The sequence below is a fragment of the Gossypium raimondii genome, chromosome 3 (genome assembly GCF_025698545.1).
Source record: "Gossypium raimondii isolate GPD5lz chromosome 3, ASM2569854v1, whole genome shotgun sequence".
NCBI classification, from domain to species: domain Eukaryota; kingdom Viridiplantae; phylum Streptophyta; class Magnoliopsida; order Malvales; family Malvaceae; genus Gossypium; species Gossypium raimondii.
Window position 1 is genome coordinate 1373549 of NC_068567.1, and position 11111 is coordinate 1384659.

The window sequence follows — 11111 nt, forward strand, 5'->3', positions numbered from 1 at the left end:
TTAATAAATTTGATCTTTTAAGGTTTTATATTTATAAGTTTTATTTTGCAAAAGTTAAATATATTTTAGAAATTTTAGATGAATAGTTAAATGATTTAAATAGATTTGAATTGATTCGATTATTTAGACTTGGATTTTCAGGTTTAGATAATTTTAAACTTAAATGCTCTTTTGATTCCGAATAATTTTGGATTCAATTTCATTTTCGAGTTTAGATTCGAAAAATATTCGATGTTGAATCTGAAATCATTTCAATCCAAGATTAATCAAACGATTGAAACAAAAATTGAATCTAAACTCAAAATAATTCAAATTCAAAGACACTTTACTTTTGAACCATCTTTTTGACTTTGGCTCGAACTCCTATTCAAATTTGGAAAAAATATTTTATAAATTAACCTGTTTAACTTTACAAAAAAAATTTCAAAATTTGAAACTTGTAAAATTCAAAAGTCTTGAAATATCAAATTTATTGAAAATTTCTTATTTAATTGATTGGATTTTAAATTTATAAAAAACAAATTTTATAATTATTTTTTTTAAAATTAATTAAAAAAGGATTTCAACACATTCTCTCCCTTCCTCTCGCTCTAGAGATTGAAGGTCACCTTACCATCAATCAAGTTTGTTCTGTGAAAGCAAAGTCTTTTTATTAATAAATAATTTTACATATATAATATTTTAAGAAAAATCAATATTAGTATAAATAAAAATTAGGGTGATGTGTCATAAATTTATTTTAGGTTGGATCAAATTTAACTCATTAATTTTTATAGGCGCTAAAGTACAAATTTATTATTTTAGAATTGTAAAAATATTAAACAAAAATTTTATCATTTAGAGGGAGTCAAATTGCAGTTTTACCATTGTATTAACTTATAATTTTAGAATTTTCAAAGAAGCATAAATAAAAGACCATTGTCAATCCTTTTTGGTGTTGTCCTTGCCAATATATAAATATTCAATTTAAGAGGAAATTGATTCTTTTTGGAGGAGCATCCAAAATGTTGTCCGTCTCGAGCCGACAAGCACTTAGGCTCTCTATAAAGTCGGGAGAGGAAACCTCAACTCAACCCAGAGATAATACCAACCCGTTGAGGGGTTTATCAACTCAAACCAACGACACTTCGAAAGGAATTAACCTCCTCTCAACACAATCCAATGCCCCTCTACACAAATTATTAATTATTTTAGAAAAATTATCTCAAACATTGCTTGAGGAGTGTTTTAGACTCCACAAACGGGTTTAAAATATAACAAGTATCTTGTAAGATGTAATAAAAAAATTAAATATATAAAGGAATACGATACTTGCCACACTCTCAATCTGCTTATAAAATTTAAAAATTTCCTGTATCAAATCATTGGTCATTATTTTATTATTAATTCTACTATTGTTTGAGCCAAGTATTCTAATTCAAATATTTGATATTAATATTTAAAAAAATATATGTTTTGTTTTTTCAAACAAATCCAAGACTTTTGGACATCAAGCGAACATGGAAATTGCGACCCACTTCGATTTGATCGAGACAAAATGGAATTTTTAGTGACAGAATGGTTTTCACGTGTTTCACTCTTCCACAGTTTTTTTTTTTTGTCTATTTTCATAATTTGCATGCACGATTGCAGACATTCTTATCTACATAAAAGTAATTATTTTGTTCTGTAATATTAAAATTAAAAATATATAATCACGGGAATTAAGTAAGATGGTAAGAATTTCTCTTACCTTAACCAGTGGTTGAAGATTCAATTCTCGCACCGGGCTGGGTAAGAGCAGTTTTAAAACTCATAACCAGTATCTTCCCTTTAATGGGTCTATAGAATGCGGATGATTAATTATCAGGCTCGTTCCGGTAAATACCTTGAGAAAAGAAATTATAAGACAAAAATGTGAAAAAAAATTTATAATTGACGTAATAATTAGATTAGTATTTAATTATTTTCACACTTGCTCCATGCATAGACGAATGATGTCTTAAAAAAACGTTGGTCCAAGTTTTAGAAAAGAAGAAAATTCTCAATATATTTATGTATTTTATATGATTAAAATATAATACTAATTCAAGTGAAGTATTTTATATAAAAAAGAATATTGAAATATTAAAATATCAAAATTTGAATGGTGTGGGTTTTTTATTGCTTTTTATAAAAATATATAAAAAGAAAAAAATATTCTTGTAATAATATAATTTTATTTTGTAAAAAAAAAAGGATGTACTAGTTATTTTTCAATTGAGTTGGCGTTCGATAAATATGATACATTGAACATGATTGGGATATTTGTTTTTTTATATAGTACATTCTACCTATAAGCTATAACCCCTAAATCTTTAAATCGGAGAAAAATGTGCTTAAGTGCATCGAACCTACCCACGTCCTCTTCGTTAATGCAAAAATAATGGTGCCAAATGATCTTATAAGGGACAATAAGTTAATATTTGTATTTTTTATTTATATTTTATCTTATATTAATACAAGGATATGATAAAAAAAATTTCTTAAGTATAAATACATGTTCATATCTAACATCACTAGAGAGAATATCGATAATGAATGCAAAGGGGCAAGCAGGGGTCTCAATCTTGTCAAAAATGAAAAAAAAAATGTATTTCAGCTCTTTTAAAATGATAGAATTACACTTTAATCCTTCTAAAAGTATATTTTGACCGGTTAAAAATCAATTCCAACCTCTTTTTAAAATTTTCTAAACTCATCCCTGGTGAACACGAATATCATATCTCGACATCTTGAGGATATAAATTTTTCGAAAATTTTTAATTTATTGAGTAAAGTCAATGAAAGCAAAACTCTAGGGGTTCATATATTGTATGGTATCATAATTGTGTGGTTAAAGTATCTTTTTTTGAGCAATCTCATCATGGATTCTGATAATATATATTCTTTTTGACACAAATACCTAGAACTACCCATAGCCCCTCCTAACTCATAAACAGGAGGATAGTACGCTTTCAAAGCACTAAAACTCACGTCCTTCCTCATTGACAACAATAGCAATGCTAATCGAGCTAATACTCAATCGACGTGGTTAGAATATTTTATATTTATATATTATGCAAGTTATAAATATATTCATTACAAATACATATCTAATATTAAACAACATAAAACCACACCGTCCTAATGATTTCACGTCGAAAACGCTTATGAAATCCATGAAGTCAAAAGGTCGGTCCATAAATACACATAAAATTTACCCTTTATAACAATCTTTATCTTTTCTTTTACAAATTTATAACAATTTCTATAATTATATATCTATATAAAGATCAAAGGAATTTCCTTCTAATGACACACGGGTATACTTTTTTTTCTTTTCATTGTAAAAAATAATTAATTTTAATTTTGGTCTCTTTAATATGCTTAAATTTGATATATATATTAATTTCTAACATGATTTGACCACTTTTAATATTATTAATTAGTTCAAATGGTTAATATTGTTAATTTTATATTGAAATATTATATGGTTATATATAATTTGAATGTCGTAAGTGTCTTAGCGATCGACGTGTAGTTTTTATAATATACTTCATTTTTTAGATAGTTCGGTTCCTTTACTTTTATAATGTCATTAGTTAATCTAAATAGTTAATATTGTTAACTATTTTAATCGAATGTTGACGTTTTAAGAAAAATTCTAATCAATCTTTTCAACATTATTTTTAACGTTACATGACTGTCAATTGAATATATATTAATTTCTAAAGGATACAACAGTAAATTTAATAGAAGAATTTTAACGACGATAACAACTGGATATAAATTTTTAAATTTGAATAATACAGAACTAAATTTTTAAAATAAAAATAAGGACTAAATTCTAAATATGTGAACGAGAACTGTGCTAATAATGAATACAAGGAAGGTAATTTGTCATAATCAGAAGATGAATAAAAGGTAATTAATTATATTTAGAATATTTAGATAACTATTACCATAAATAAGATTAGGGTTTTTTAAAATAAATCAAAAATAAAAGTTACATATAATCAAATATTCATGTGAATTATTGATTGAACTCCAAATACATACATCAACGCAGAGTTTGATCACCGAATCATCTCTACACATTTATCTTTATTCAATTAATACTCATCTCGAGTTTGATCATCGAATAACCCTATTATATATATTAAGTGTAAAAAAATTGCGAAATTGGAGAATAGCCTTTAAATAATAATCTGTACACTAAGTTTTTTAATTTTTCAAGATAATCTCTTTATTTTTCTTAGAGATTACAAAAATATTTACCCTAAAGGTATAATTTAGCTATTTTTTCACCTTTTAAGTCTAGCCCTAGGGTTAATAATTATACAAAACTAACAACTAATAACAAAATATACATTTTTTTATGTTCTTTGAGATTGAACCATGTTTACCATGTTGATTGCAACATCTTTCCATGGCATCAAATTGATGTTAAGGCTTTGAGCAGTTATAAGCAAATCCCTAGCTTTGTTCATCCAATCAAAACCCTCTTTTTGAATCCCTAATCTTTGAGGCCATTTGAGTAAGTTGATGTAGGTTTCAAGATCATGAACACATGAAGGGTTTTGAACATTGAAAAAGTCGAGGACTAATTCGACCCCGACGTGGACGTAACACGAGCAAGCGAACCAGGGGAATTCGTATCTGCTGCCGCCGATTAAACCCCTAAAATTCTCATTGAATAACACACCTGGTAGCTTGGTTATGGGGTCATTGACATTCACAATTCTTAATACTTTAACCCCTAATTGTTCACATCTTTGCTTGAAGCTCAAGTTACCAACTCTTGGTCCCCCGAAAGAGAACACTGTGACTGGTATTTTACGATGATGATCAGCTTTGTTTAACCCAAGCTCTGATATGTCATAAGCTAATAGTAGGGCTAAAGCACTTCCCATACTATGACCAGCTAAAGTGATACTTAATTCCTCACCTTTGTATTTGTTTATTAGCCTCGAAACCTCGGATAATAGCTGTTGCCGGCAACTCTCGAGGCCAAACTTGGTCTCGGCTTCTTCCGATGTGTATAAGCTTAAAAACCCGGATTCTACTTTCACGTCTGGGCGATCATGGAGTGGGTCGAGGCGTGCTGGGGCTAGTGAGCTCATGAAGTTGGCTACCCATTCGTGGTTCGTCACCGTCCCTCTGAACGTAACCAGCATGTCTCTTCTTCCTAACTGTTTCGTCACTTCGTCCGATGAAACGGCTACGTACCCAATCCAACGACCAGGTGCGGCGTCATTCTGGATTGGGATGTTGACGTCTGGGGTGGCGTAAATGTACTTGGTCACTTCGTACCCAGAGTCATCCATTCCCACTTCCTTCAACATGTTCTTTTTGCCATACTTACAATTCAAGTAACGTTTCGAGTTCGAGTCGAGATCAAAAGCCTTATAACAAGCGGCAACGAACTCGCCATATCGGATTATCTCGTTCCGGAGGAGAGGATGCAAAGGTTCCACCAAGCTTTCCCAGTTGTTTAACCCCTGGATTTCTCTCCATTTCTGGGATAACAAAACCATCGAACCAGTTTTCACCGGCACTGCCACCACCGTTGCCGGCGATGCTGTCTTTGTTGTTACTACTGAGACGACAACAGATTTTCTCGACGAAGAAACCCCATTCTTTCCCGGAAAACAAACTTGACCAAAAGAATGTGACTGAACTTGAGCTTCATTGTTCTTTAGGGTACCATGCTTAAAGTTCAAGGTTGGCTTCATTAAAGCTTTGGACGCCATGTGAAGACACTGTTAGAAGGAGAGAAAAGAGATGAAATTTGGGGAATGAAAATGGAAGAGAAGAAATGGGATTTATATAAAAAGGAAGGAAAGTTGTAAAAAATTGAAGGGCATGAAAACGGTGTTTCTTTTATGGTGAAATTGAGAGAAGGAGGAAAATATAAAAGGAAAAAAAAAACAAAACAGCACGTTGGGCGTGTATTTGACATTTGACTGGAAATTTTATAAAATTAAAAAACTTTATTTTAAAAAAAGAAAAATGGAATTTTATTTATTTTTATATATTTTAAGTGGTCGGTAGGGTTTTTCGAAGCTGAAATTGTTGCTGCTGGTCATCATCATTACTTTTATAAATAAATAAAAGGGATACTGTTATATTTAGTCATTAAAAATAGTAACTTTTTTCAACTTGGTCCTCAATTTTTTCTCGTCCTCGTTAGTCTATGAACTTAGCAATTTTTCTCAGTTTTGGTCTGTGAGATGATGCGACGCTCTGAGGTTGTGACATATCGCCATGTAAAATTTATATTTTCTTTCCATTTTAAGTGACGACATGACATAGTTTTAGAGTGTTGCATCATCACATGTACTAAAGCTGGGAAAAATATAAGTTTAGGAACTGATATGGACCAAAAAAATGTTCAAGGGTTAAGTTGAGAACATTTATTAAGTTCAGGGACTAAATGTTGTTTTATCCTTAGATAAAATAAATCGATTTAATCATAGGTACAACAATAAAAAATTCATATCTTCATTTAACATCAGTTATGAGTTTAATGCGTAGATAACTTTGATTTTTTTCATAAGAGAAATAGACATGCGGAAGTTTTTAAAATTGATTGTGGAATAAAAAATACATCGTCAAGTACCAAATACTAACCTTAACAGAAATAGTAGTAGTAATTAATACTATACATTTTAGTAAATAATTATATTTACCTTTTATGTAAAAAAGAATAAATATTTACCTTTTATATAAAAAATATATAAAAATGGTATGATCTGAAAAGTTAAGCCGTGTTCATGAATAAATCGAATTTATGTATTTTTGTTGTGAATTACAATAACAGGGTAAAACTCGAACAATCAACACGACTAGCGTGACTCAAACCCACGCCACACCTGGACGAATTTATGTATTGATTCATTCAGTCATAAGTAGGTTCGTATCTTTAGTTGATAACAATTACGAGTTTAATGCTTAGATAACCTTTTTTATCTCTTACCTCTAAGAGAAATAGTGGCAAGCTCGCACATATTTATAAGTGATTAACTCATATTTGTTTAAAGCTCCTTTATATTATTTTTAAAATTAAAATATTTTGATAAATCACATAAATTATAAAGATAAAATAGATTGAGTTAGGTTCGGATTTAGATTCAATTTTAGATGCTAAAACCCAAGTATACTTGTATTTGAATGGATTTAATTTTTTTATCAAATCTATTTTTCGGGCATAAAATGTAATTTTTTTATAATTTTAATTTTAAATAAATAATGTAATCATTCAGAAAATTATATTATTAGATCTTTTAACTTAATAAAACATGCTTTTATAAAAAAGTTTTAAGTAGTTGACCGATTCCTGAAATCTAATTGATAGTAAATATCTAGCAATTAAATACTTTATTATAAAAAACAATTTTCTTTAAGCACATATTGGGTGGGTCGAAATTTAATTGATAGTAAATTTTGTAGGTTTCATACATGAGATTAATAATATGACACGAGATAGGCTTCCAACTTTGAAATTATAGATTATTATCATCGTATACAAATTCCTTTTAGAGATGGGGATTAAATTACAAATTATTTGAGAATTTATGGTTTTATATTTGAGAATTTATACTTTTAGACGAGTTTATGGGTTTCATTACCACTCCATGCTGTTTTATCTCGCTTTTATTATTATTATTATTATTTATTTTTCGGTTTAATATTATAAAATTTATTATATAAATATAAAAATTATATAAGAATTTGATCCGAAATACCCATAGTTTAAGTAATGTCAGGCATTTCATTTGAGAGGGTTTCTTCTCTATTTTTTGGATCAGAACATTATCCCCTCCATCTTCACCTCCGATTTTAATCTCCGTTGATACCGTGTATCAACAAAATTATATATTTATAATTTATTCGTGAACGTAATTTTGATTGTTAAAGCTTACTATAAGTCTTTATACCATATCGAAATGGGTTCATGTATGTTTAAAAACCTAACAATTTAATCATTGTACCTTAATTTATAATATTTGAATATTATACCATATCGAAATGGGTTCATGTATTTTGAATATTAATTTTTAATTAGTTTAATATTTGATTTAAGTCAATTTAATATTCAAAGGCAATAAGCTTTTCAATTCAACTTAGTAATTAATTTAAAATCACATCACCACCATTTAGTCACGCCATCCCATTAACAATAAAGTTAATATGCGAGCGCTAAAATATTTGATTTTCAAACATATGGAAACTAAAATGCTTATTTTAATGGTAAATGAGTTAAAATGAATTTTTCAAGATGGTACAAGGACTTGTAGTAAGTTTTAACCTAATTTTAATATATAAAATTCATAATGTTTATATTTTTTTGTTAATTTGACCTTTATTCTCTTTATTTTGAGTTAAATTCGGCCATTAACTTTTCAAAAAGAGTCAAATCGCCTTTCTTTAGCAGGAATGCTGATTAAAATATTCTTTTTTAACAATGTTGGCATGAGAACCCACATATCATTATTTGTCTTATATGCCACTTCAACAAATAATTTAAAAATCATAAAAAAATATTAAAAATGAAAGAAAAACATAAAATAAATGTGGATTGCCCTTTGTGTATATTGCTTTTGGATTCATTGTAATAAAAGAATATTTTTGGATAATGTATATAAATTAATTAATTTATATGGTTTTTTCTTAAATTTAGATGTGATCGATATTTTAACAAATCAATTATCAAATTTGTTGATATAATCGTAGATATGACATTTATGTGTCATATCATTTGGTTATATTCATTACCGCTCCACTCTTTTATCTCGATTTTATTATTGTTATTATTATTATTTATTTTCAGTTTAATATTATAATTTTTTTATATAACTATAAAAAATATATAAGAATTTGACCCAAAATACTCATAGTTTAAGTAACCTCAAGCACTTTATTTGAGGGGGCTTCTTCTCTATTTTTTGGATCAGAACACTATCTCCTCCATCTTAACCTCCGATTTTAATCTCCGTTGATACCATGTATCAACAAAATTATATATTTATAATTTATTCGTGAACATAATCTTGATTGTTAAAGCTTACTATAAGTCTTTATACCATATCGAAATGGGTTCATGTATGTTTGAAAACCTAACAATTTAATCATTGTATCTTAATTTTTATTAGTTGAATGACATGAGTTTAATATTTGATTTAAGTAAATTTAATATTCAAAGGCAAGTAAGTTTTTCAATTCAACTTAGTAATTACTTTAAAATCACATCAGCCGCCATTTAGTCACGCCATCCCTTTAATAATAAAGTTAATGTGCGAGCACTAAAATATTTAATTTTCAAACATATAGAAACTAAACGCTTATTTTAATGGTAAAGGATTAAAATGAACTTTTCAAGATGGTACAAGGACTTGTAGAAAGTTTTAACCTAATTTCAATATATATAATTCATAATGTTTATATTATTTACTAATTTGATCTTTATTCTCTTTATTTTGAGCTAAATTTGGCCATTAACTTTTAAAAAAGTCAAATCACTTTTTAATAGGAATCTTGATTAAAATATTATTTTTTAACAATGTTGGCATGACAACCCGCATGTCATTATTTGTCTTATATGTCACGTCAATAAATAATTTAAAAATCATAAAAAAATATTAAAAAAATGAAAGAAAAACATAAAATAAATGTGGATTGTCCTGTGAGCGACCATGTTTAAAATTTTAACATTTCAGCTAATATTTTCGTCACTCTTTTTGAAAGATTGATGGTCAAATTCTACTATTTTTAAAACGTTGATGTTCAAATTTAACTAAAAGAAATAAAAGCTAAATTGACAAAATATAAACGTTAAGTGCTAATTTTATAATTACGCCTTTTAAATATCGAGACAAGAGTGGATAGAGCAAGCATTTACTGTAAAGTAATTCGAGTTTTATCATCTTAAACTCCGTTTCTTTGAATGAGGTGTGAGAATGAAATATAAAATTATTTAATAAATATAACTAAAAAAAATATGGTCGGAAAATATGGATAACTAGGGGCGAAATTTTGTTAAAATGGTTTTTAAAAATTAACAAAAAAAAAACCAAAGAAAAAGGTTTGGATTATGGAATTTAGCCGACAATTAAGGAATTGCTGTAAGAAAAAAAAGGGGTAATTAAAATTATTGTAGTAAAATAAGTACACAGACAGACCACCAATTATTGTTGGCTTACTTGATTTGACTGAACACTTTTGCTTTGAGTTTTAATAATAATCAATTCCGTTGTTGAAATTCAACGCGGTGTTTTGAGTTTTTGCCTAATTTTGGCCATTCTCAAACTTTCCCTTTTCTATAAATTATTTTTTTCACATGCTTATAATCCTAGATTGCATTATCATTAACAAAGATTACATCATGTTTTATACCTTTCATATTCATTAACCATATCTATCATATCTTTATATAAATCTCTATAGTTATACAAATATTATCAGATGAAAAATAGACTTGTCCGACATCATTCGAAAAATTTGAAGATCTGGGTACAAATGTAGGTTCGAAAAATAGATTCAGGTCAAAAAATAAGGCCTGTCTAGAAAACGGGTCGGCCCTCATGTAAGTTTTTTGGCCTGGGTCGAACTTGAAAAATAATATATTGTTTTACTGTCATTTCACTATTATATTGCTATTATTGTATAGGTATTTGCTTGTTGAGTTGCACTTATCTTAGTGTTATTTAAGTATAAAGATTACAGGCATTAAAAAGGTACGGGTTTAAATCTTTTTTGTGTATATGTTTGATATAAATGATGTAAATGACAAAAATATTTTTAAAATAATATAATTTATTTGGTAAAATGAGGGTGTTTTCAATTGAATTATTATTCAATTAATCCATAATACTAATCACAATCACAGCAGGGGCTTTATAATAAATATAGATAAAATTTTAAAAATCCTTAGAATAGTAGTTTACTTGTATTAGGTAAAGTTTGATTTTTTTAGATTGTATTTATATCGTGTTTCACAGTTAGTTCCTTTGTTTCGGGAGGTTTCACAGTTACTTCCTCTATAGTATACTGCCCAGGGTTTGACTCTTCTTTGGATTCTCTTGCTAGCTCACGGGTTGAAATTTGTGTCT

General features: G+C 28.1%; 1 protein-coding gene across 1 annotated transcript; it reads right to left on the reverse strand.

Annotated features, from left to right (window-relative positions):
- Positions 1-4323: 4323 nt before the first annotated feature.
- LOC105796067 (galactolipase DONGLE, chloroplastic) lies at positions 4324-5812 on the reverse strand. The gene has a single exon (XM_012625704.2). It carries the CDS (start codon positions 5751-5753, stop codon positions 4377-4379), a length of 1377 nt encoding a protein of 458 aa, XP_012481158.1. The 5' UTR covers positions 5754-5812; the 3' UTR covers positions 4324-4376.
- Positions 5813-11111: the final 5299 nt, after the last annotated feature.